The sequence below is a fragment of the Amblyraja radiata genome, chromosome 6 (genome assembly GCF_010909765.2).
Source record: "Amblyraja radiata isolate CabotCenter1 chromosome 6, sAmbRad1.1.pri, whole genome shotgun sequence".
Lineage (NCBI taxonomy): Eukaryota > Metazoa > Chordata > Chondrichthyes > Rajiformes > Rajidae > Amblyraja > Amblyraja radiata.
Window position 1 is genome coordinate 26,952,803 of NC_045961.1, and position 27,177 is coordinate 26,979,979.

The 27,177-nt window shown below is 42.0% G+C and overlaps 1 protein-coding gene across 1 annotated transcript in view; it reads left to right on the plus strand.

Moving 5' to 3' along the window:
* The first annotated feature begins 3,192 nt into the window (after nucleotides 1-3,192).
* pgr (progesterone receptor) overlaps nucleotides 3,193-27,177 on the plus strand; it is a 236,494-nt gene continuing 212,509 nt past the window's right edge. The window contains exons 1-2 of the mRNA XM_033023424.1: nucleotides 3,193-3,306; nucleotides 3,848-5,097. Of these exons, the coding sequence (XP_032879315.1) occupies nucleotides 3,985-5,097 (1,113 nt within the window). The 5' untranslated portion in view covers nucleotides 3,193-3,306; nucleotides 3,848-3,984. The remainder of the gene's footprint in view (nucleotides 3,307-3,847; nucleotides 5,098-27,177) is intronic.

Below are 27,177 nucleotides of genomic sequence, written 5' to 3' on the forward strand. Positions count from 1 at the left end.
TTAAGACACATTTAGACAAATACATGGTTAGGACAGGTTTAGATGGATAAAGGCCAAATGCAGGCAGGTGGGAATATTGTAGATAGGACATGTTGATCAGTCTGGTCAAGTTGGGTTGAAGGGCCAGTTTCCATGCTGTAGGATTCTATAACGATGACTAGTGGAGTCACATCTTGCCTCTCTCTGTCTTCTGCTTCCACCAATGTAAGTTCCAAGAAAAACATTCCAGTTTCTGTCTCTTTGCAGCTGTTGCTTCTCAATATTAAATTCAACAGTTTCTGATAACCAACTTTAGAAATGGCCAGCTCTGGTACAATGTCATCCAAATCAGTTATGTCAATTCCACAAAATAACTTGCGAAATATCTCTGGCATGTACCTCTATTTTAGATTACCAGCAACTGTTGGGTTTTGCATCTCATGGTTCCAGCATGTCTTTGTTTTAATTGCCGACAATTGTCTATATTTACGATGGTCCCTTGCAGACTGAGCGGCAGCGGTTAATCAGGCAGCTCCCATGCCTTTGAGTCACGTCACCTGGACCAACTTGGTCTCCACTCCCACACTATCTATCATTGACACTTCTCCAGAACTCCCACCTCATCCTTAAAGCCTTCTTATTGTTGTCGATGAACCGGAAACGTTAACTCTGTCACTTTCTGTACATATGTTGATTGACGTTGAATATCTGCAGAAGTTCCTGATCTAACTCTAGATTTTCGGCAGCTGGAGATGTTCGTATGTTGCGGTAAGCACCCGACCCAAGTGACCATCTGACGCAGTCAGTGGTATTTACAATTGTTGCATGTTGGCAAAAACGGAAACAAATAATCTCACAAAATGTTGATGGTAACAGTACAATGTAATGAACACTCTTCATGGTCGAGTTAATGAGGAGACAGTGGTACGACATTAAATCAAAGATTGCCTATCGATCCTTTGTTTACTCGTGTAAAATTGTGATTTGAAGGATTACGGAATTTTACTCGTGAGTTACATGCGCTACACCATGATATGTACGAGGCATACATGACGGAAATGGTATCACAGCATGATTGCTATGGCCATGTGGTAGGGTATTATTCGGGAAAATGTTGACCTCGAAAAAGTGTTCCCTGTAACATTCTGGATAATGCACAGTGTCCACCACTTATTTCTGCAGACACTTATGTGCCTGTGAAGATAAAGCAAAAAAACAACAAGCAAGTGCTGGAGAAACTCAGCTGGACAGGCACCATCTGTAGTGGGAAATGGACAGGCGACATTTCGGGGTCATGGCCCTTCTTCGAGATCTGAAGTCTTGCCATTTTCCTCAACAGGTGCTGCCTAGCTCTCTGGGTTCTTCCTGGACAATGTTCTAGTGCTCAAGATTCCAGCATCTGCAGTATTGTTGTGCTTCAAGACCTACTGTGGTGAGTTGACTCATTTTACTGCGTTTTATATGAAGTACAAGTCCACGTTAACATTGGAAACATTGTGCAGATTGCAGTTTCTGCTAGTGTCTGATGTGCCCTGGCGCTGGTCGGATGCGAATATGCCGCTGAGGTGATGTTTCCATGGACCCTATTGTAGCAGGTGGCTTTTACTGGTTTGCGACGATTCGCAGCCTCGGCGCAAGCTTATAGCATGGGGTGAAATTGGGCGTTTTCTACAATGGGCGCTTTGCCCGCAGCTGGGTTGCACCCACAGATACTCCTCTAGTATCTTTGGTTGCGCCCACCGTTCAAATCCCAGGCTAACAGTTACCTTTCTCACATGTAATGGACGCATGAAAAAAACCCCCAAAGTGGCTGGATTCACGAGGGAATTTCCGGACACCCACAACATCTCTCCACAAAGTCACCATTATTGCAGCCGGGGCTGTTGCCCATGAAGTTCGCCATTCTCGTCTGCTCTTGTCTGATCTTGCCTCTCAGGGTCACAAGGAAAAGATGGCCTTTAGTTTGGTGGTGTGACGGAATGAAATAGGACGGGCAGCGAGGAAATTATCCTCAGCGTTCCTGGTAGTGTTTGGAGGAGTGAGGAGAAAGAATCAAGAGTTTGAAACGTCAACTGTACTGTCATCAATATTTCACCATTATCTTTGATATTTTGAACTACCTCGCCTCTAATCGCAATTGTTGCATTAGACACAAGGAACTGCAGATGCTGGAATCTTGAGCAAAACACTAAATGCTGGAGTAATCCAGCGAGTTAATGATCAGCCATGATCACAATGAATGTCGGTGCTGGCTCGAAGGACCGAATGGCCTCTTCCTGCACCTATTTTCTATGTTTCTATGGTCAGACAACGTCTGTGTGCACCAGCACTTTGTGCTTTGCTCAAGCACCTTGCGTTTAGCTTAATATTCTTACTATGATTGCCACCAACATCTTGAAGCGAATTTAATTGGAAGACAATCTTTATCTCAAACTATCTTGACTCTCTCCGGTAAATTGTACCCCGCTGTTGTTTAAGACGTCACGTTTCTAGGTATTGGGCAACAGGATGTCATTTCACAATATGAAGGATATGGAGTGACCCCCCTCCCGTTCCTCTGTTAAATACAATCCTTTTATGAACTACTTCCAACTTCCCAGCTCTCGTGCAGTCCTCAGTCTCCCCCCCCCCCCTCCCCCCCCTTAGAAATGGCAAATCGCTGGCTTCAGCACTCAATTGCAACTTCCAGATACTTTGACAAAAGCTCCCATCTACATCCAGCAAAGGGTTTTCACACTGACGTATCTGATTTAAATGGACGATTTAAATCCCACGTCCATAGCCCTTTTCTTTTGAACAGATGCGGGCGGCTTCCGTCCAACTCTTTCCACTGTTCAATTCAAGAAGTACGCTTATTATAAAAAAGCACAAACTTGCGGTTTTGAATTGTATTCCTATGCGGTAGAGTATTTGAAAGAAACACAATCTGGAAATGCGCGTTTAGTTTGTGTCTCTTGCACCTTAACTCGGTCGGAGCAAACTGCGGTGGCGGCCGGACTTTGAGAATGAGCGGGTGGAATTGACCAGAAATTGACAAGCTCTGGGTTGTTCGCGGGGAAACCGAGCGACAGCGTAGCTTTCAGACAAAGCGAGGAGGAGGAGGAGGAGGAGGAGGATAAAAATGACCCCGGATGTTTCTACCTTGTAAGTCAAAGATTTTCAGGAGTAAACTTTTTTTTTGTGACGTGTGATGATCGCTGCACAGTACTGTACGTAAAGTCTCACATCTTCAACTCACACGTGATAGAGGGAGAGCCGAGGCTGCGAGGCGAAGGAGGCAGAAATCCGGAGATCAAGCCGGCTACGATCGCGATTTCAAGCGTTCAGGTAGGAATGATTTAGCCGAGCGAAACGAATTAATAAAACTGTAGAAAAAAAAGAGACCCTAGTATTAACCGGGGAGATCTAACTGGCGTTTTTCGCATGTGCCTGACGTTTAAATAAATAACTCCGAACTATACCAGAGTTTGAGCAGTCCTGTCCACCCAACAGCATCTGTAACAACTAGACAGCAACAAATACTCTTGGTCTTGGTCCATATTGGAGGGGAGGAGGGGGGGAGGGGGGGTTCAATTGGGGTTTCGAGGTTTGACTTACAAAATCAGGCGGCATCGGGATCCCTAAATGTGCGAAGTTTTATTAAATAGATCAGTTAGCCTTAAAGACGTTTTGACTTTTCACCGTTTATGTTTTAAATTAAATGCTGATATCCTCAAACCATTAACTTGATTCCGCTCGTAGCGTCTGGTTTCGTGTTCGTTTTGCAACCATGCCAGTTGTAATTATAACAATCTAGGCAATGCAAAAGTTGTGCTGTTGCATAGAAGTTGAAAGTTGATGTTAAGAATTGCCCTGGTGCCGTTGACAGTGAGGTGAGCAGATGCGTGGGATGGAGTTCACGCCTGGGGAACGTTGCAGAGTCGTGGTTGGCGGAGCTCAACCTTGAGAACCAACAGAGCAGGCAGAGCGAACGCACGCTGGTTCCTGTACACTTCCGCCCGTCGAATGGAGCAAGGGAACATAAAAAACATGGATGAGAAGGAAACAGCAGACAAGGTTCTGTCCTACTCTTCTGGAACGAGTTCCAGAGATGGGTCCGCAACAGACCTGCTGAAGGCGGTTTCCGACTCAATGGGACTTTATATGGACGACTTGCTTCCTCAGTCTGAGCTGACTACCGCGTTGGAAAGGAAAGTTGAGAGTGACTCGGAGAAAAGCAGTATTTCCCCCAAACATCTAGAGGGCATCGCCTTATCTTCTGTGTCCAGTCTCAGCGAGGCGACAGAACCGTCCACGTGGACCAACTGCGATTTAGGTTTGAGTGAAAGCAGTTCTGAAGGGATAGGAGCGGGGAAACAGCCCATGCCCCCGGCTCCCGTGGGTTCCTGGGCGCTGATTAACACAGATAGGAATCTCCCCAGTGATCCCAAACAGCTCAAAGTTTGTCCCGGGGAGAACTTAAGTTCGATAGAGCAAAGTAACATCCCCGCCACTCTGCAGTCCATGAAATCCGAAATCTGCCTGGAGAGAGATGACGCCTGCCACTCAAGCCCCCGAGGGCAAATGTCACCACTGAATATTTTGCGTTTTCCCTTCCTGCCGCTCAACCCCATCTATCTGGCCGCACGCACCCACCAACTTCTTACCACGGACGATTGCGACCACGCTCCTTACATCCCGGACATTTCCAGCTCGTACGGTTATGCCGAGGCTGGCGGCTCTCCCAATGCGAAGGTTGAAAGGAACATGCAACCCGAATCGCAGCCACCAATGAACATGAGCCAGGAAGCCGGCAACACATTTGGTTACATGCCTTCCAGTTATTCCCCTTATAGCGACTATTCCATTTCCCCTCAACAACAAAGACCCATCATGAGAGGCGAACCTCTTGAAGATGCCGTCATGTTTAAGACTGAGCCCCTAGATTCCTACGGCCTCTCGCACCATGAAGCGGGACTCAATTGCAGCTTCTTGGTTCAAGATGACACCATGCCGTCTACTTCTTCAGCTCCCGTGACCTGGTACCAACCCATTACATATCTGGGTTATCAAGGTGGAACTAAACCAATGGCAGAGAGTTATTCGCAAGGCTACTCTCAGTATACTGGCTTGATAAGGTAGGTGACTTCGCTTAATTACTGCACCGTTCTCGCTTTCCCACCTTTGAAACTGTTTCTTATCATTTTTGGGTCGGCTCGTGCTCTCTTTCTGACACGTACAACAAAGCGAGCAGTTCAGGAAAGTTACTAACTTCAGCAGAGACGTACGTCTGCAAAGTATTGACACAGAATTAACTAAAATGTTAAATGTCCAAAGTTAGTGGCGAAGATATTTTTGCATATACTTCACACTTTTAAAATGCCTTCAAAATAGTTTGTGTGCACAGTTGATCTTAATCTTTTCTTCAAGCGAGCGACTTATTTCACCTGTTGAATTTTTTTTGACACAGCAGATTATCTTTCTTCCATTCTTTATTAGCATTAGGTAAACGTTATTATTTATTTTGTAGACAACTATAACGCCGACATCTTCGCAAAATGCGCTTCCTGCATCAATCACAGTTACCATTTTAATGTGAATAAATTATTTTGTTCTTCTGGTCCTTTATATTGTCTTTGCTTCCATGTTCACTAAATGTTGATTCCTTCCATGCTTGGTATTGATGTAATTCCTTTAAACGACAAATAAGCGATTGCCTTGGTGTTTAACATTAATCAGTTTAACATTAATTGGTCTGAAAAAGGGTCTCGACCCGAAACGTCACCTATTTCCTCGCTCCATAGATGCTGCCTCACCCGCTGAGTTTCTCCAAAATGTTGTCTACCTTTGGTGTTTAACATTAATCAGTGTATTTCACAGACTCCACCATGCAAGTCAAGATAAGTCCAGCATTTATGTATGAAAGTACTTTCTACCATTGCTTTTTTTCCCCCCCATCAGCAATTAGACTCAAACTCTTTCTGATTTATTCATTGCACCTATGGTACAAGAAGACAGGCTTTCTATTGCCTTATTTACAGCTGATTAGACAATTTATGTTCTGGAATTGATATTCCAGAGCAATGATTGAAGGCTTTGGCTCAAGCATGCAGTATAACCGGAAGAACATTTTGGTTTATAAAGAATTAAAACAAAATTTAATAAATTTATTTCTATGAGTGAAAATGATTTTAAGATTGGTGCTTTGGAAAGCAAATATTGCAACTAAATGAAAGGGCACTTCATAGTTTTATAGCAATTACAACGGTTGATTCTCCTGTTTGACAACGATTATGAAAAGGTAAATATAAGTAAGGTAGTTAGAGAACAAACTAATAGATTGAGTTTCATTGCTTTTCATTGCTACTTCTGTGAACATATTTTTGAAGGCAGTTGAAAAAAGCTCAATGGAATGGAATTTCAGTTATATTTTGTTCAAAGGTTATTTGTGAGTTACCGGTGCATAATTCCATAACCACAGATAACACTGCAGACTGAGTTTGGCAATGGTGTGCGAGCATTAAAAATAAATAATTATGTGCAAAGGGACAAGAGTGATTAATGCTGCAGTATTTAAAAATGGGCACAGCAGCCTTTGAGGCACTTTGGAAAGGAAAACGCAGAGAGAGAGAGAGAGAGAGAGAGAGAGAGAGAGAGAGAGAGAGACATACATAGCGAGGGAGAGAGAGAGAGAGAGAACACACAGAGTCATAGGAAGCTCCCAAGTCACAGTGTGTTCTACATCAGGCAACGAATCTAGCAGCATGGAGCCAACTACCTCAGTGTTGTGCAGCAACAGTGTTTTCATTTAACATTTTGTGAAGGGGATGTGTGCCTGTCGCCATAAATACGTCCGTAGAGGTTGCAAAGCAGAGCTGTTGGAGGCAAACGTTGCTGTTTCTCCCACCTTTTGATGCCCAAGAACTTTCAGGCATCCATTGCAGAATCCATTGCATTGCCTTTTGCCCCATTTTAAGGAATTGACTAAAGCCCAGTGTTACCCATCTCATGTAGCTAGAACAAGCAGCACAGCACATTCAATTGGTTAGCCATGGCGCTCTACAATTAGTTCTTAATATTTTCTCTTCAATGTATTTAAAATCACAGGACAGCTGTTTGCCATCATCATATATTTATTGGTGTGCAGCATTCGGTCTGTTTGTCTTTTAGATGTTGATATTTTATTTTCTGTATGACAGAATGACAGAGCCTCCAAGATGAATTCCCAGTGAAATAAATTGTGCTGTGCATCACTCGTGGCATGTGTGTTTATTTTGTTTTGCTGCTGCATTTACTCTTTGTTTGTGCTCTATATTTCCAAAGCCTAACATTAAATGCTTTCCAAGTTAAAGAAATATTCATTGATAGCTGGGTACAGCAAACAACAAAGGATTAGCATCAATTTCGAGGGCTTCTAGAATGGTGGCCACATTGTTTGCAAATTATATTTCACTCATGCCACTGCTTATCGGTATTATGTTCTGAGATTCATTGATTCATATAAGAATACACAGTGGACATCTATTAGATTTTGAAAGAACGTATCTGACTGCAACCAGTTTTTATCTAGTTATCATTCTATATTAATCTTTAAAACCCAAAGCCACCAAAACAGTGGTGAGAACAATTATGATGAATATTCATATTTCACTCAATGTCTGAGTAACTCGTGTCTCCGTTGCAGATAGCATTGTAATGATGACATATTGATGAAAATTGCACATTTCAAACGACCAAAATGTTAAAGGAGGCAAATAACGTCTATGTATGGTCAGGTTGTGGAGGCAGAGTCACTTTCTTTGACCTCTGATATGAATTAGTATTGGGCTTCCTACCTGTGCTGGAATATTCCCCACATTAGACATTGCTGCTCTTTTCTTAGAGAAGCTCACGTCTTTCATCTTTCTGACATCCCATCCTCTGCTTAATGCCTCGGACTGTATAACATTTGTCCGATTACCGACATCTTTTGCAGTGTGTTCATCTCTTCAACTTCCAAATTCAAATGCTTGTTAACTTTGCTCTTCTAAACTCAACAATCCAGGCTAATTGTTATTGTCTACACAATTGCACCCTTGTACATAACTAATTCATATGAATGCATTCATGAAATATGGTTTCTATAATGTTTAAAATGTATGACTATTTCACTTCATGAGTTTAAATATCCTTTTGCACTATTCTGGTCTTCGTGGCCTGAAGCCATTTCAATTACTAAACTTAAAATTTGAATCTTAGTCGAAGATTCAGTCTGAACAAGGGTCCTAACCTGAGACTATCCATTCTTCCACAGATGCTACCTGACCGGCTGAGTTATTCCAGCACTGTGTGTTTTACTCAATCTTAGTTTTCGTCGTTTAGCATGACGGCCCATTACCCATCCCATAATGTGGCCGACTATTATGTAAAGGATATTGGCTTTCAATGATGGAGTTATACCATTGAAGGCATTGTGATTTGACCCATGCAAATTGTTTTACTTTTAAACATTTTCCAGATATGAAAAAGTGTGCATCTTAATTATTTGATGATACTCATGTTTGACTTTTGCACATGATTTCTCAGTTCTTTTTCTGCCCGCATCTGTACTGTTTATGAGTGGAGAAGACTGAATCGCTGTTGTCATTTCTAATGCTGGCAACTTTTGTGTACCATTAAGAAGATGTCCTTCCCACCAAACGTGAGCTTTGGTCTTGCTCACAACACATGCGAAGCATTCTTACTGATACCTGCTGCCACGTTTGTTGTGAATCATTTGCATGAATATATTAGGTTCCCCAGTGATATCCTATGCAGGTTCTGCTTCAAATTTGTGAAATAAACAGCACTATAAATGGTCAAGATGGTCTGCTATTTTTTTCTTTCCTATTTCCCACAGCTTCTATATAAGAATGCACTTATCTGTGGATCTGTTAAAAGTTCAAGATACAATCTTTAAATCTGAATTCTCGAAACTATAGAAGGTCAGGTTTATTATGATGAATGAATTGAATATTTATTTATGATATATTATTGGAGAAGAAGGGCTTGTACATTCAGTTAACACTAATAATTTAATTGGTCAAGTTTTATAATGCCAACAGCTTGGGCAGTTTTAATCTGGACAAAATGAGCAGAAATCGATAGAACAAGTCTACCTTTCATCTGGTGCTGAAAGACTTTATATTAGCAATCTCATTAAGAGAGACCACAAAGATGTTTAGTAGAAGCAACAGGAAAGACTGGTGCAGGAATTTGATTGATTTGGACATTTCATGAGTGCTTGGATTTGAACCATTTTTATTTATTGTGATTATGACTGTCTCCGGTTATAAGAGTGAAATGTATTGCATTCATACAATACAATACAATACAATACGGGTTTATTCGTCACATTGCACATAAAGTGCAAGTGAAATGAATATGTCAGCAGCGATACAGTGAGAAAGAACACACAATACACAATAAAAATTTAACACAAACATTCATCACTGTGGTGGAAGGCACAAAAATTGGCCAGTCCTCCTCCATTTCCCCCCCGTGGTCGGGACCAGAGTCCAGAGCCAGTCCATAGTCGGCTCTTCCCCACCGGAGACCGCGGCTTCAGGCTGGTGTAGGCCGCAGGCCGGCGATTGAAGATTTAAAGTCCCCGCCGCGCCGCAGCCAGAAGCACCGCAGACCACAGGGCCGGCTGTCGAAGCTCCCCTCCTGGGGTGATGGTAAGTCCATGCCAGGCCCGCAGTAGAAGTTGGACGCGGGCCGGCAGTGGTGGCTTCTTCTTCCCCCAGGTCCCCCACCAGGGATCCCGGGCTGCGGACACCGCGCCAGCTGGAACTCTGCAGACCGCGGTTTCAGGCTGCCGGCTGCCACGTGCCAGCGAAACGGAGCGCTCCCCTCCAGCGAGCCCCAGCGAGGGCTCACCCGCTCCACACCGAGAGTCCACGCTGCGCCCGCCGCTGAAGCCCCTGGCGCGTCTCCGGGAAAGGCCGCGCCGATCCTCGTTGTTAGGCCACGGGGGAGGCGACCTGGAAAAAGTCACCTCTCCGTGGAGGATGCGACCAAAGCGGTTTCCCCCTCACCCCCCCACACCACCCCCCACACAAAACACACAAAGAACCATTAAAAACATACTTCAAAACATTCTAAAAAAACAAAAAAAGTTGGAAAAAACGGACACGCTGCTGACAGGGCGCCGGCTTGCAGCGCCCCCCGACCCGATTAGTGAGCGTTTAGTGATGTATACACCTGACAAAGTTACTGCTAACCAAGACCTAGAACTTCATAACTAGAATAGGCATAAAAAAAGGTTAGAAACATGAGAGCAGTAGTAGGCTATTTGGACACTCCTGTCTACTCCACTATTCTATATGATCATAATTGATCATTCTCTTCAGTACTCTATTCCTGCTTTACTGCCAGGTCCTCTGATCCCTTTAGAATCAAGAAATATATCTACCTCTTAAATATATTTAATGACTTGGCCTCCTGGGATCGATTGGTACAGGAAATTGAAATATGACATTAATGTACTTGTGAGCACTCTGATGAAGCTAATAGTTTTGACATATTAATAGGCCAAATTAGAGGACAGGTACGAATGCAGCTATCTCGTGCTATATAAGTTACAAATACTTTATATTGACAGTGGCGTGTGCATGTGTAGTTGTCCTGCTTCTCATTGGCAAACATAATAGAATATAAATAACATTTTAAAACTTCATAAAAAATAGAAATTAGACTGGCCCATCAGAGATTTTGCTCTGGGATTTCTGTCATTAGGAATCGAGAAAGAAAATTACTACACATCTAAGCTTCATTATATCCGATTTAGAATTGTCAGCTACTGACATTGATCTCCAGAAATAAGCAACTAATTTAGTTTTCAGCATCCAATGCACCTTGACTTCAGAGTTCATTTCAACGCCTTCCTAACTCTTCGGGAGATGACACAAAAACCTTTATTTAAGTCTTTAAATCGTCTACAGCTTCTTAATGTAACCTGTTGCCTCCGTTTTTGTTTACTGATGTTTTTTAAGTATGGACAATGTCATTGTATTGTACCAGAAACATATTTTGAGTACATGCAGATGCCAAGACAACTCCCACATCATCAAAGTATTTGGGGGAATAAAAAGCAGGCAGTGCAACAGTGAGTATTTTATATTTTAGCTTGTATTCAGTAACTACTATCACCATTTTGAAGATTGATAAATATGCTTTGGGCTTTAAGAAAATTAACTCATGTAAACCAGCCTTGAGTTTATATTATGCTGTCGTCTTAATGGGATGGATCTGGGCTGAAAGTAATTCTCAACAAATACTCAATGCACCGGAGCTCTAGTAAATTAACACGGAGAACACTCATTAAGTAATAATTGAATATTCCATTTTTGTCTGCGCCAGAGTGTTATAACTATATATAACACATAGAATAGTACAGCATAGGAACAGGCCCTTCTGCCCACTATGTCCGTGCTGAACATGATGCCAAATTAAAATTAATCTCCTGTCTGCACATGAACTATTTATACAAGTGACAAATTAGTCACATATTTCATTTATGATCCTCTTCACATCTGACATAGATGTCTAACTTTACTTACAGAGATTTCACAAATATGTGTTACCAGCTTTGGTGGTCATGTTGTCCAATTTAGCTTCTTCACACTTCCACACTAAATTTATTTGAATTCTTGGACATTTAATTGTGGGCACCGGTACTTCTCTGTAGCAGTTGAGAAACATTTATAATGAGTTCACACACCATCATTAGTTGTATGGAAAATTATAACTGAGTATACACTCTGTTAGTTAAAGTACAAGTTAGCCTTCAATTGGGTCCATATTTACGAAGGGCTGCAAGGAAAAGCCTGGCAACTATAGACCAGTGAAGTTCCCATAGTGCGTTCGGCCGAACGCACTACTCTTGGCAGAGCCTTCTTGTCCTTGGCAGAGCAATTCCCAAACCAGATGGTAATGTTCCCGGACAAGATGCTTTCCACCGCCGCTGCGTAGAAGCACTGGAGGATCCTTGGAGACACTCTGAATTTCCTCAATTGCCTGAGGTGGTAAAGGCGCTGCCTTGCCTTACTCACGAGTTCTGAGGCGTGTGATGCCCATGTCATATCCTCGGAGATGTGGACTCCCAGATATTTAAAACAGTTCACCCTATCCACAGGATCCCCATTTATCCTCAATGGAGTGTACGTCCTCGGATGATGTGCCCTCCTAAAGTCCATGATCAGCTCCTTCGTTTTTTTGATGTTCAAGAGGAGGCTGTTATCCTTAGTATTCTAAGGGGTAAGATATATATGCATTTGGATAGATGGAGGCTGATGAAGGGTCTCGACCTGAGATGTCACCTATTCCTTTTCTCCGGAGATGCTGCCTGACCCGCTGAGTTATTCCAGCATTTTATGTCCATCTTCTGATTAGGGATAGTTAGCCTGGTTTTGTACATGGGAAATGTGATTGAATGTTTTGAAGTAACCAAAAAGGTTGATGAGGGCATAGCTGTAGACAGTGTTAAAATGGACTTTAGCAAGGTATTTGCATGGTAGGCAGGCCTGGAAGGTTAGATCACATTGGTAGAGAATTGGCTTCAATGAAGGAAGTAGAGGTTGATGATGGAAGGTTGTTTGTCAGACTGGAGGCCTGTGACTAGTGGTGTGCCTCAGGGATCGGTGCTGGATCCATTGTCGTGGGTGGTTTATATCATTCATTTAGACGAGAATGTAGAAGACATGATTAGTAAGTTTGCAGAGCACACAAAAGTGGGTGGTAACGTATATAGCGAGTATGGTTTTCAAAACTTACAGCAATAGATTCATCAGTTGGGGGCAAATGGGCTGAGGAATTGTTAATGGATTTCAATGCAGATCAGTGTAATGCGTTACATTTTGGGAAGTCAAAACAGGGCTGGATCATCGCAGTGAATGGCAGGGTTCTTGGGAGTGTTGTGAGCCGAGGGATCTAGTAGAGCAGGTACATAGTTCCTTGAAAGTTGTGTCACATGTAGATAGTGTGGTCAAGAAGGCATTCGGTACAACAGCCTTCATCAGTCAGGGTATTAAGTTTAGAAGATGGGACTAGGATTATTTTGGGATGTTATATATTGCTGTTGTCCAAGACGTTGATGAGGCCACATTTGGAGTATTGTGTTCAGTTTTGGTCACCCAGCTATGGGGAGGATGTTGTTAAGCTCGAAAGAGTGCAGATAACATTTACGAGGATGTTGCCAGGTCATGAGTGTATGAGCTATAAGGAGAGGTTGAGCAGGTTAGGATTTTATTCCTTGGAGCGCACGTGGATGAAAAGTGATCTTATAGAGGTGTATACGGTAATGAGGGGCATAGATAGGGTAAATGCACAGGCTTTTACTGAGAGTAGGGTAATCAAGAACCGGGGACATAGCTTTAAGGAGTTAGAATGAAGGAAACATTTATTAGGAATCTGAGGAGTAATGTTTTCACACAAAAGGTGGTGGGTATATGGAATGATCTGCCTGAAGAGGTAGTTGAGGCAATTACTATAACAACATTTTGAAGGCATGGATAGGAAAGGTTTAGAGGGATATGTGCCTAACAAGGGCAGGTGGGACTTGTGTAGATGAGGCATATTGGTCAGCATGGGCAAGTTTTTCCAAAAGGCCTCTATATTCTATATGACTTCATGACTAAGTTTCTCTTAGCTGTTTTTAATGAGCTGGATAAATAGTTTGGATGAAAGTTCTGTGTTTTAATAGTCATATAATGTAGGCACTCACATAGAGGAAAATTCCAACTTAAACTACCATTCAAACCCCCAAAATAATAGTGTAAAGAGTAAATTCAATTTCTTGAGACATATTTCCCTCTGAGCAGAACATTTCAGTGACCAAGATTAATAGAAATTCATTCCAAACATTGATCACCTACTACCAATTTAAATCCTTCCACTCAATGGTATGTTAATATGTTCAATGAATTTTACAAGAAGTTATATTCCTTGGTTAACAACTTTTGAATCCTTGTTAAATAGGTGTTAGGAGAAACTAATGAGAATTGCCCAGTGGATTAGGTCAGGAGCTGGGATGGTGGCAAAATGTCAAACGGTCACTAAGGAAATATTTACTTTATTTGAACAATTAAAAATTGCATTCTCTGCTGAAACTACATTTTATACAATAGATGAATGTGTTTCACCAAATGTTTAACTTTAAAATCAAGTTAATTTAAAGGCAATATTTTAGAGGCTGAAATTAATATTTTATGAGATCAATACATAATGATAAACTTAATTATAGTTCGCATGACGGAAATATATAAATTAATAAATTGTTCAAGGCAACAATTCATGATATAATGAAGTGACATAATTTAGTATGCACTAAATGTGGTTAATTTCCTTTTTTCCACATTTTATTGCTTTTTTTCAAAGTGGAAAAAGCAATAGTAATTTAGAATTATGAGCGAGAGCCTGTTTTATTCCACATTCAAAACACTGTCTTCAATGCCATAGACGAATGTACCTGAATTTATTGAGAGTGTTATTATGTTCCAAATAATGTACTTTTGGAATTATTTAAAATATACGAAATTTTAAGGTTCTGGTGTGTTTTTATACTAGTTGGTCCTAACTCTCATTGCAATACATGAAGCCATAATCTTTGTGCCAATATTTCCAGGTTATCATTGAGCCATACATCCTTTGACACTAAACAGGCTTTTGGCACATTGTCCTTCATTAGTCAGATTATTGAGTATGGAAGTTGGGAGGTCATGTTGTAGTTATATTAGACATTTTGTGAGGCCGAATTTAGAATATTGTGTTCAGTTCTGGGCACCATGCTGTAAGAAAGATGTTGGAAAGGACACAGAGATGATTTACAAGGATGTTGCCAGGACCCAAAGGCCTGAGCTATAAGGCGAGGCTGAGCAGGCTGGGACTCTTTTCCTTGGAGCGACGGAGAATGAGGGGTGATTTTATGGAGGTGTATAAAATCATGAGAGGAATAGATCAGGTAGATGCACAGAGTCTCTTGCCCAGAATATGGGAATGGAGAACCAGAGGACATAGGTTTAATGTGAAGAGGGAAAGATTTAATAGGAATCTGAGGGGTAACTTTTCCACATAAAGGGTGGTTGGTGTATGGAACGAGCTGCCAGAGGAGATAGTTGAGTCATGAAACAATTAGACAGGTGCATGAATAGGACAGATTTAGAGGGATGTGGGCCAAATGCAGGTAGGAGGGAATAGCATAGATGGGACATGTTGGTCGATGTGGGCTAGTTGGGCCAAAAGGCCTGTTTCCACACTGTATGACTCTAACTTGGAAACAGATCTTTCAACCCACCACTGACCATGAAGAACACATTTACACTGATGCTGCATTATTCCCATTCTATTTTCCCAATGTTCCTATCAACCTGCCTCATATTCCACAGCCACCACTATACTCAACTTCACCCTTGGGTAATTATGAGGTTCATAAGATCATAAGATCATAATATTCTTGATTAGTACAGGTGTCAGAGGTTATGGGGAGAAGGCAGGAGAATGGGGGTGGGAGGGAGAGATAGATGAGCCATGACTGAATGACGGAGTAGATGATGGGCCGAATGGCCTAATTCTACTCCTATTCCTTATGACCCTATGACCTAATGACCATATCACAACCCTCTCAACCCCTTAACATGGTAGGTTACCATTTAATACATGTAAGGCACATAAGAGGAAGTAGGTTCTAACTGAACATATCTGTTCAAAACAATTAGCCTTTATGTCCTTCAGCCAATAGGTGCATTAAATACAGGACAGCCTAGAATCAGAATAATGTTTATATAAAACCTAGCAACCTGCATGTCTTTGGCACATGGGTGGAAGCCAGAGGAAACCAAAGCAGCCACAAGTACGATGAGCAAAATTCACACAGTCAGCAGCAGAGATCAGGATCGAACGCAGACTGCTGGAGTTGTTAGACAATAGCTATTGCAGCTGCACAAACTGTGACATCCTAACAATGCCCTTATTATTTCAAATGTGCTGAACACCCCTTGCTCATCAATAATTTCAACTGTTGTATAATAATGGGGAAAAAACTAGGCAGAGAATGATTCGAGGAAAAATGTGCCTTTTGAAAAATGAAAGTTTATATAATTTTGACCTGACTTAATTATCAACAAAACAGGAACAAGTGCGCTCTGGATTGTGAGTTTCAGTCGCGTCCAGGTTGACGTAAGAGTAAATAGGTCAGAACTGAAACCTATTTGTTCAAAACAATTAAACTTTATATCCTTAATACAATAGGTGTATTAAACACAGCAGAGCTTGGAATCGGAATAATGTATTTGTGTTATGTAATTGGCTTCTGTCTTTGCCAAACACTAGCTTGATTTTATCAACCAAGTCAGATGGCAATGAGGAAGGTTAACTGTTAAAATCTGAAAAATAGACACGCAGTTGATTCCCACTTTAACTTCATTGTAAATCAAATTAGAACCCCCCCCCTAGGTGTAAACAGCGAATGCCTTTCTAAATTTAGATAAGAATCTTATTATGTGGCATGGGTTGTTAATTGAGTGGGCTGAAGATTTGTTGAGCAGCATATCTGCCAAGTAAAGGCAGTAGGATTCATTTACAAATGGACTAAAGGGCCTGTACCACTTGGGTATCGTGACTCGTAAATGATGTCGCATAAATGACGACCAAGTGGGACAGGCCCTTAACTATGTAAACTCAATGTAAAGGAGATACACCCTCACCTACTATCTCTGTGACATTGTGAAAAAAACAACCAACCAAGATGTGTAGGAAGGGCCTCGACCCGAAACATTACCCATTCCTTCTCTTCAGAGATGCTGCCTGTCCCGCGGTTACTCCAGCATTTTGTGTCTACCAACCAAGATGGCAGTTAAGGAAGGTGGTCCTGAACTACCATCTTGCCTCTTTTGATTTTGTTACCTGAGTTGCTTACCCTGTTTATCATGGGTGCTGTTATTGTTTCACATCTTTGGATGTGCAACCAATATGAAGAAGAGACGCAGCAGCAGCAACAACCAGTACGAGCTGAGAGGATGGTTACTCACAGAGGTCCCTGAGCATTAGTGCAGAAAGATGCTGCTGTGGCATGTCCAGTTGGCCACATGGTAACAATGTCAGAGCCGCCCATAGCCATCTCATCACCGGCTCCTTCCAGGCTGTGACCAGGGTGACAGCACATTATCAGCTGTCGACCTACCAGACCAAACAATACTTTGCATTTGTGATAGGTATTAAGCAGTAGACTTGCATAAAACTGCATTTGTGACATCAGCCACTATCACGACTAGCGGGGCACAATGTTTCCAACTAAACACCAGAAGAAGTTTCACCGTCTGTAGGGAATAATGAGGGCTTACAGTTCATAAATGTTAAATTATTGAGCATTGGATCAGAAAGATGATACCAGCCTGTTTGGGCTTTGTTGGCAGTTCCTACATCTTAATTCTGCAAATGCTCATATGACCTCCTGCCCATCTAGGAAGATTCGAATGCTAGAGTGACTCAGCGGGACAGGCAGCATCTCCGGAGAAAGGAATGGGTGACGTTTCGTGTCGAGACCATTCTTCAGTCTTCGCCCATTCCTTCTCTCCAAAGATGCTGCCTGTCCCACTGAGTTACCCAAGCATTTTGTGTCTATCTTCTGTGTAAATCAGCATCTCCAGATCCTTCCTACACATAAGAAGATTAGAAGATGGTTTGCATGGGGAAGTACCTATTTCCTCTATTCTTGGCTGATGCCAGAACTCTGCAACCTCATCAAAGTTAAGCAATGCAGGCCAAATGAGAACCAAGGAACCTCCTGAAAAATTAGAGGTACATCTAAGGACATTTTGAAAGACGTTCACACACCTTGAATACTGGGGAGTGTAGAGTAAAGCCCAATTAAAATGACCTGCATCTTATAGCTCATTGCATTATGCACAATATCACAATGCCAGAAGAATTTGAGTAGAACCTGAATTAGCAACAAGATGGAGGACAATTGATAAATGAATGGATTAATTAATAAACCAATCAATTGATTGATTGATTGACTGATTAATAAGTTTATTGGCCAAGTATTCACATACAAGGAATTTGCCTTGGTGCTCCGCCCATAACTGACAACGACATGCGGTTAGGAATGACACATAAAACATTCAACATTAATAATAAAACATTATTGGTTAAACATGTGAATTAAGTAAAATACCAGAGCAAAAGAAGGCTACAGATTTTTGGTTATTGAGTAGAGCTACTACTTGTGGGAAAAAAAGCTGTTTTTATGTCTGGCTGTGGCAGCTTTGACAGTCTGGAGTCGCCTTCCAGAGGGAAATGATTTAAAGAGTTTGTGGCCAGGGTGAGAGGGGTCAGAGATGATTTTACCCGCTCGCTTCCTGCCCCTTGCAGTGTACAATTCATCAATGGAGGGAAGGTTGCAGCCAATAACCTTCTCAGCTGTTCGGACGATTCGCTGCAGCCTCCGGATTCCGTGCTTGGTGGCTGAGCCAAACCAGACCATGATGGAGAAGGTGAGGACAAACCACGATGGCCGTATAGAATTGGACCATCATTGCCTGTGGCAGATTGTGCTTCCTCAGCTGCCGCAGGAAGTACATCCTCTGTTGTGCCTTTTTGACTGTGGAGTCGATGGTAGCCCCTCACTTAAGGTCCTTGGAGATAATGGTTCTCAGGAACTTAAAAGACTCCACAGATGTGAATGTGTTGTTGATGGTGAATGGGGTGAGGGGGGGGGGGGGGGAGAGCTCTCCTAAAGTCTACTATCAATTCCACTGTCTTAAGAGCATTGAGCTCTAGGTTGTTGCAGTGACACCAGGCCGACAGCTGTGTCACTTCCTGTCTGAAGGCAGATTCTTCCCCATCCTGGATCAGTCCAATCAGGGTTGTGTCGTCCACAAACGTGAGAAGCTTGACAGAGGAGTCAGTGGAGGTGCAGTCATTGGTGTAGAGAGAGTAGAGGAGAGGGGAGAGTACGCAGCCTTGCGCTGCTCCTATGCTGAGGGTCTGCGGGTCCGAGATGTGCTTTCCCAGCCTCACATGCTGCTTCCTCTGTCTGGAAGCTAGTGATCCACTGACAGATGGGCTCAGGCACAGTCAACTCGGAAAGTTTGGAGTGTAGTAGCTCTGGCACAATGGTGTTGAATGCAGAGCTAAAATCAACAAACAAAATCCTCGCAGATGAGGATGAATTGGGTGAAGGTGGTGGAGACCCACAAATAAAGGAGGGTATGAGGGAAATATTCAAGTTGAGTAAGCCAGGAAATGGTTAACATAACAGTGATTTAGTTGAATTCCTTAATCCCCATTCCTGAAAAGAATAACATCTTCAGTGTCAATCTCTTTACTACTTCTCAACCATATCAAAGATTATCAAAACTATTCAGTCAACTTGCAAAACAATAACATTTTGTCAGTGTAATTGGGCAGTCACAGACGGCACCGTGGCACAACAGGCAGTACGGTGCCAGAAGGTCATACGGTCATCAGTGAAAGGAGCAGAATTAGGCCATTCGGCCCATCGTCTATTTTTGCCATCCAATCATGGCTGATCTATCTCTCTCTCTCCTAATCCCATTCTCCTGCCTTCTCCCCATAACCTGTGACACCCATACTAATCAGGGTGGCGCAGAGTATTGTTCCTGCCTTCCAGTGCCAGAGACCTGGGATTGATCCTGACTATGGGTGCTGTCTCTATGGAGTTTGTACGTTCTCCCCCTGGCCATGTGGGTTTTCCCCGATGCTCCATTTTCCTCCCACACTCGAAAGATATACATGTTTGTCAGTTAACTTGGCTTCAGTAAAAATTGTAAATTGTCCCTAGTGTGTAGGATAGCGTTAGTGCACCGTGTTCGCGGGTTGGAGCGGACTCAGTGGGCTGAAGGGCCTGTTTTCATGTATCTCTCAACGAGACTAAGATAAACTAATGAGAAGCAAGTTTAGACAAGGTCTGCAGATGCAATAATGTTTTTGAGTGTCACTTTAGCGATCATTGCTGGGATGAACTTCCAAAGGTTTCAGCAGTTGTTGCTGCTACGGAAATACGTGAGGTGCTATTGCAAGCTCGACCCTCGGCTAACCTGACGTCATATCAAATAGTACAATGGTGTTTGCTGCTCTTGGGGACGAATGTCATTGCTAATTAACGTAGATGAAGTATCATCATGAGAGAGGACTCCATGTGCCATTGCTATTATAAAGATTCCATATTGACGGGGCTGGACACCTCTCATATGTGAGAGAGTTGTCTGCAAAAGAACAGTAACAAATTAATAGCCCATCCATTTGTTCCATTAACCTTGCTCAGCTGGTGTCAGCTTCTATAGGTGGTTTGCGGCGTCCTTCAGACAGAATAATGAGGAGATTTAGAAAAGTGCATTGAGGTTGGATGGAATAATAGCAGATAACAGACAGCACAGCACACCTTGCTGTTGTGTCAATGTCTGATTGAGGATTTTCCAAAGGTTTATGAAGGGCTGCATGTTATAGTCAGAGATTCTGCATCACCAGCTTCCCTACCTATTTATGTGCTACAATGGTACTTTTATGGTCACATGTGTGAAGTGTCAACACAGTGGAATTCTTTTTCTTACCAACAGTCCTAGAGTATTGCCATATCCCCGATCCTGCAAGTGTACAGAAATAGGCTACTGAGCCAGCATGCAAGAGGCGTCATGTTTTGGTGCCATTTTCACGTTCACGTTCCAGGCAAGTCCCAGGCTGCTGCGGGTCTCCAGCCATCTACTTCCGTGGACGCCACATCCCTCTCCTCACTTGTCCACCTTTATTCCCCGGGGGTGCCTTCCGCAGTCTTAATCATCTGCACCCGAGGCTCTGGAATACCTTCTCTGAACCTCTTCACCACTCTACCACTCTCTTCCTTTGTGTAATGTCTTTAAACCCTACTTCCTAGATCAAGCCTGTGGTATCCTGTCTTACGATTGCATTATATGGCATGGCAACACATCCGTCTGACAAAGTCTCAATGGAATATATAAAGTGGCTATATTAATAGCCAGTTTATATAGGCAACAAGTCCTTGTTGACTTTTTTATTCATTCAAAGCTGACATGTACTATCCATCACTTCTTGTCCTGGCAAAGAGTCAACAACATAATTGTGACTGGAGTAACAGGTGCATTAGACTGCATAAAGATGTCCAATTTCCTTTCTTGAAGTGGACTGAAGAACAAGATGGATTCTTATGATAATCCTGTGGGTTTCTTGCTAATAATTAATGCAACATTTATATTTGCTTAAAATTCCAGATATATTTTGTAACTTGCAAAGTTCCCAGCAGTCATGGTGGAATTTGAACCCATGTTTCTGGACCAATGGCCCTGTATTGTGAACAATTTCCTTTCAAATTAATTAAACAGCAAGATCCAATGGTGAGGAATTTATGAGATGCATTCCTGCTTTATATCTTGGTGGACCCATTCAACATGCAATTTGTAAAGGCTAAATTCTGTCCCATCCAATGGAACAGAGGTGTCAAAGGAGGCCAAGACATAAGCAATAGAAGCAGGAGCAGGCAGCAAGGCAGAAGTGAAGACACAATAGGGTGGGAAGCCAGCCTTGATATTTCAGCTACAACATTCGAGATTCTCTTTCAGCAGTGACAGGAAAATGTGATCTGCTGTTAACCCTCAGTTCAATATCCATCCAAAGTTAAAATCATGGCCAGCCAATATTCCAATCAGTTCCAATCAGGACCGGCCCTGCTACGACATAAATACAGTTCTGATCAAAGTCACTAATAACCCCGAATATGATCATGATTATCCATGCCTCTTGTCCTCTCTGCAATATTTGATAACACCTTCCTTGGGCATTAAGAGAACCTAGGCTTCTGGTAAAAGAACTGGAAAATGACACTGAGATGGAAGATCAGCCTTATGGCCTGCTGCTGCTCCTATTTCTTATGTCTTACCCTCTGACACCTCTGTCCCGTTAGATTCAAGAGAGTTTATTGTCATGTGTCCCAGATAGGACAATGAAATTCTTGCTTTGCTTCAGCACACAGAACATAGTAGGCATTTACTACAAAACAGATCAATGTGTCCATATACTATAATATAAATATAAACACACATGAATAAATAAAATGATAAAGTGCAAATGACAGATAATGGGTTATTAATAATCAGAGTTTTGTCCGAGCCAGGTTTAATAGCCTGATGGCTGTGGGGAAGTAGCTATTACTGAACCTGGTTGTTGCAGTCTTCAGGCATCTGTACCTTCTGCCTGAAAGTAGCAGGGAGATGAGTGTGTGGCCAGGATGGTGTGGGTCTTTGATGATACTGCCAGCCTTTCTGAGGCAGCGACTGCGATAAATCCCCTCGATGGAAGGAAGGTCAGAGCCGATGATGGACTGGGCAGTGAATCAGACTGTTCACAGAGTTGGTATATTACTTAACCTGCATTGAGTTTAAGAACCAATAGTTGAGACCACCTTTCTTTCCTTTGCTCAACTTTGCCCTCAGCTCAGCCCAAGTGACCAATGCATTGAATTCTGGCAAGTTCTGACAAACCTCACCCTTGCATTTGTCATTTGGAACTGACTATTCTAATGCAGTTTGGTCTCATTCTAGTCTCCTTGAATCCGTCCAGCAGAATCTTGCTTCCCAACTTGCACAAAGTCTAATTTATCCATCACTCCCTGCTTACAGACACACACTGGCCCCCTGTTAACCAGTTGCTAGATTTAATAAGTTCATCATCTCACCATCTGCTCTGTAAGCTTTCTGTTCCCAAATTAAATCAAGGGTTTCGGCCCGAAACGTAGCCTATTTCCTTCGCTCCATAGATGCTGCTGCACCCGCTGAGTTTCTCCAGCAATTTTGTGTACCTTAAATCATTCCATTACTGACTTTACCTATCTATCTTTGGTTCTGGCAATTCTGTTGCAAACCTCTCATTTTTCCCGCTCCTCGTTCTGTAAGATGCTCTTTCAAATCTCTGACCAAATATTCACCCTAATAAGTCCTTGTGTAACAGTGAGGCAATCTCTTTATTTGCAAACACCCCTGTGTCGCACCCCGGGGTATTCTTATTACATTAACGGCATTATATAAATAGAAATTGTTGCTGTTATGAGCAGCAACAAAGGAGACCTGTTCCCATATTCATTGTTTACATTTTAAAGTGGCTGCCATGAATATATTAAAATCTTCATTTTAATAATGCAACTATTTTATTTGAATCTAACTTATCAAAAGTTCTGAAAACATATGCAAGAAGCCACGAGTGTAAATTTATGCTGTTAGCTCTGTCGTAACTATTAATTGCTCAACACACATTTTCCACAGAATCTATTTCCCAGGTTGAAATATCAAAGACAAGAGGGCATAGCTTTAAGGTGAGGGGGGTGAAGTTTAAAGGTGATGTGCGGGGCAGGTTTTCTACAGAGGGAGATGGGTGCATGGAACATGCTGCCAGGCATGGTGGTGAAGGCAGATATTATAGTGGTGTTTATGAGGTATTTAGTTAGGCACGTGTATATGCAGGGAATGAAGGGATATGGATCATATGCAGGCAGAGGAGATTAGTATAACTTGGCATCATGTTCAGCAGGAACATTATGGGCTAAAGGGACCGTTCCTGCGCTGTTCTGTTCCATGTTCTATCATTTTCTAACTTTGCATGTTTTGATACACATAAAGCACTCATAATTTGAACCTGACTACTTCCCACGAACAAGCAGCATGTCAGAGATCATTAATATATTAGGTGGCACCAGTGCTTTTTTTGTACACCAAAGGGTGCTGGTACTTATGATTAATAAAGATATGTTTCAAGTGATCAGTAGTATTGATGTTAACGTTTTAGAGGTGCTGGTACACTAAGCACATAACGTCGGATGGCACATGTTTTATGTTCTGCTTTTAGGTTCCATGCAAAGCATTCTAAAAATAACTAGGGAAATAAGGGAATAAGGGAAAATGCAGAAAAACAAAATATAATAAGTGATAATGAACATAATATTTAATCAGGGTCTATTTTACAACTAAGGACCAATCTTTTGGAGAATTTGGAATTGTAACTTGCATGCTCAACTCAAATTTTTTGGGGTATTTTCTACTTCATTTCCTTATGCACATAAGCACCACATTCTAAATTACAATTTTTTCTGCAATATTATATTATATTCTAAATAAAATTCCTCATGGAATTTTTGTCATATGTAGTATTTACGCCAAGCTATTTATATACACATGTGTGTGTGTGTGTGTGTGTGTATATATATATACAGATACACTGCAGGCACACTGCAGACACCACCCAGATGCATTGTTAGCTGAACACATCACTGTCTAAGTATTACAAAGCAAATCTTTGTTCCCATCTATATTATGTGTATGATTAACGGGTCCGTTTCAGAATGGCAGGCCATGACTAGTGGGGTACCGCAAGGCTCAGTGCTGGGACCGCAGCCATTTACAATATACATCAATGATTTAAATTAAGGAATTCAAGGTAACATTAGCAAAGTTGCAGATAACACAAAGCTGGGTGGCAGTGTGAACTGTGAGGAGGATGCTATGAGAATGCAGGGTCACTTGGACAGGTTGGGGGAGTGGGCAGATGCATGGCAGATGAAGTTTAATGCGGATAAATGTGAGGTTATCCACTTTGGTAGCAAAAACAGGAAGGCAGATTATTATCTAAATGGTGTCAAGTTGGGAAAAGGGTAAGTACAACGGTATCTGGGGGTCCTTGTTCATCAGTCAATGAAAGTAAGCATGCAGGTACAGCAGGCAGTGAAAAAAGCGAATGGCATGTTGGCCTTCATAACAAGTGGAGTTGAGGAGAGGAGCAAAGAGGTCCTTCTGCAGTTGTATAGGGCCCTAGTGAGACCAGACCTGGAATATTGTATGCAGTTTTGGTCACCTAATTTGAGGAATGACATTCTTGCTATTGAGGGACTGCAGCGTAGGTTAATTCCCGGGATGGCGGGACTGTCATATGCTGAGAGAATGGAGCGACTGGGCTTGTATACTCTGGAGTTTAGAAGGATGAGAGAGGATCTTATTGAAACATATAAGACTATTAAGGGTTTGGACACGTTAGAGGCAGGAAGCATGTTCCCAATGTTGGGGGAGTCCAGAACCTGGGGCCACAGTTTAAGAATAAGGGGTAAGCCATTTAGAACAGAGACGAGGAAACACTTTTTCACACAGAGAGTTATGAGTCTGTGGAATTCTCTGCCTCAGAGGGTGGTGGAGGCCGGTTCTCTGGATACTTTCAAGAGAGAGCTAGATAGTGTTCTTAAAGATAGAGGAGTCAGGAGATATGGGGAGAAGGCAGGAACAGGGTACTGATTGGGGATGATCAGCCATGATCACATTGAATGGTGGTGCTGGCTCGAAGGGCCTACTCATGCACCTATTGTCTATCGCCTATTATTGAAAACTGGAAGAGAATACAAAAATAGTTCTTGACACAACTTCTTGACCAACCAGTAAACAGCCATTTTTGCCTCTAAGTGTGAGTTATATTTATGTGGGACCTACTCGTTAAAATGGAGCTTTATTGTAAGTTTTGTGTGGCCTAGTTTAGCACCAGGTTTTTCTTTAAATTCACCGATGATACCATTGTTGTTGGCCGAATCAATAGCAATGATGAAACAGAGTACAGAAAGTGATTGGGAATCTAGTATCATGATGTCAGAACAGCAACCTAGTTCTTAACATCAGCAAGGCCAAATAGTTGGTTGCTAACTGGTGGGAGCAAGAGTGAGGTGTGGGTAAACACAATCCTATCAACATCATTGGAGCTGTTGTTAACATAGTTGACAGCTTCAAGTTCCAAGACATCCAGATTGTCAGCAATCTAATCCGATCTCTGACAACTCGTGCGGTGATCACGAAAGTGCCACAGCACATTTACTTTCTTTGGACTCTGAGAAGATTTAGCATGTCCATGAGGATTTTATCGAGCCTCTACAAGTTGTGCTATGGAAAATATTCTGACAGGATGCATCTCTGCCTAATATGGCAATTGCTCTGATCTTGACTGCCTGAACCTGCAGAGAGTGGTAAACACAGACCAGTCTATCACAGGATCATCACGTCCTTCAATCCAGTCCATATTCACGGTGCATTGCATGGAATATATTGTCAAGGATGTCTGCCATCATGGCCATTACCTTTTCTTGCTTCCACCTTCTGGAAGTTACATGAGTTTGAAAGCCAAATATCCTGGAATATGAGCAGCTTCTTCCCAACATCTCTCAGAGTCCTGTACGAATTACCTCCACCACATCCCATTCCCTAAGGTGTTGCTATGAACTCTGATTCTTAACTCTTCCTAATTCTGCTATTCCATTATTGTACGTTAATATTTATTTTGCACTACCTCGAATTTTGATACCATCTTTGCCTCATTCTGCTGTTTTGCATTTGTTGCCTTATTTACTGTTATATCTATTGTTACTCTCCGAGCTCCATGTGAACAAGGAACTTCATTGCACCCTGGTGACAATAAACCAATCCGAATCCGAATAATTAGTCCAAATGAAAAGAACTAGTCATTAGGGAGCAAACATTTTCCTTGAGTAAGGGGAGGGTCTGGGCAATTATGTTTTGCAAATATTGTAAATAAAGATTGCATTTTTATTGAACATTATATACTTATCTGTCGGGTAGCAACGCATATTTAGCAGACATTTAGACAGCTATATCAATCACTTCATGTAATTTAGTTAGCTGTAAAATACAAGAGTGTTACTGGTCTGATGGTCCCCATGTGATTGAACCTGCACTAGCCTCACAGCCAAATCCACCTATACAGCTCCCAACAGCCTCCAGGATTCACTGCCACCGTCATTTCACAAAGCAGAGCGGCTTCAGGCAATGCAAACGGAGGTCTCACCAATATTCCACCTTGATGGTCTTCTCATAGCTTGGACTTTTCACTGCTGCCAAATTTCTATAATGACCAAAAACATAATTTCAAAATATGAATTCATATTATTTACAAATATTAACTAAAATAATAAACGCGAAACAAAATTCACTGAGCTAAATCAATTAGATCATTAAAAAAGAAATCAGGGTCCAAACCCAAAACGTCATCTGTCCATGTTCTCCAGAGATGCTGCCTGACTCGCTGAGTTACTCCAGCACTTTATGTATTTATTTTGTAAATCAGCACCTGCAGTTCCTTGATTCTCCAAAAAAAGTTTGTCTGCTTAATATTTTACTGATGGTCAGTGGC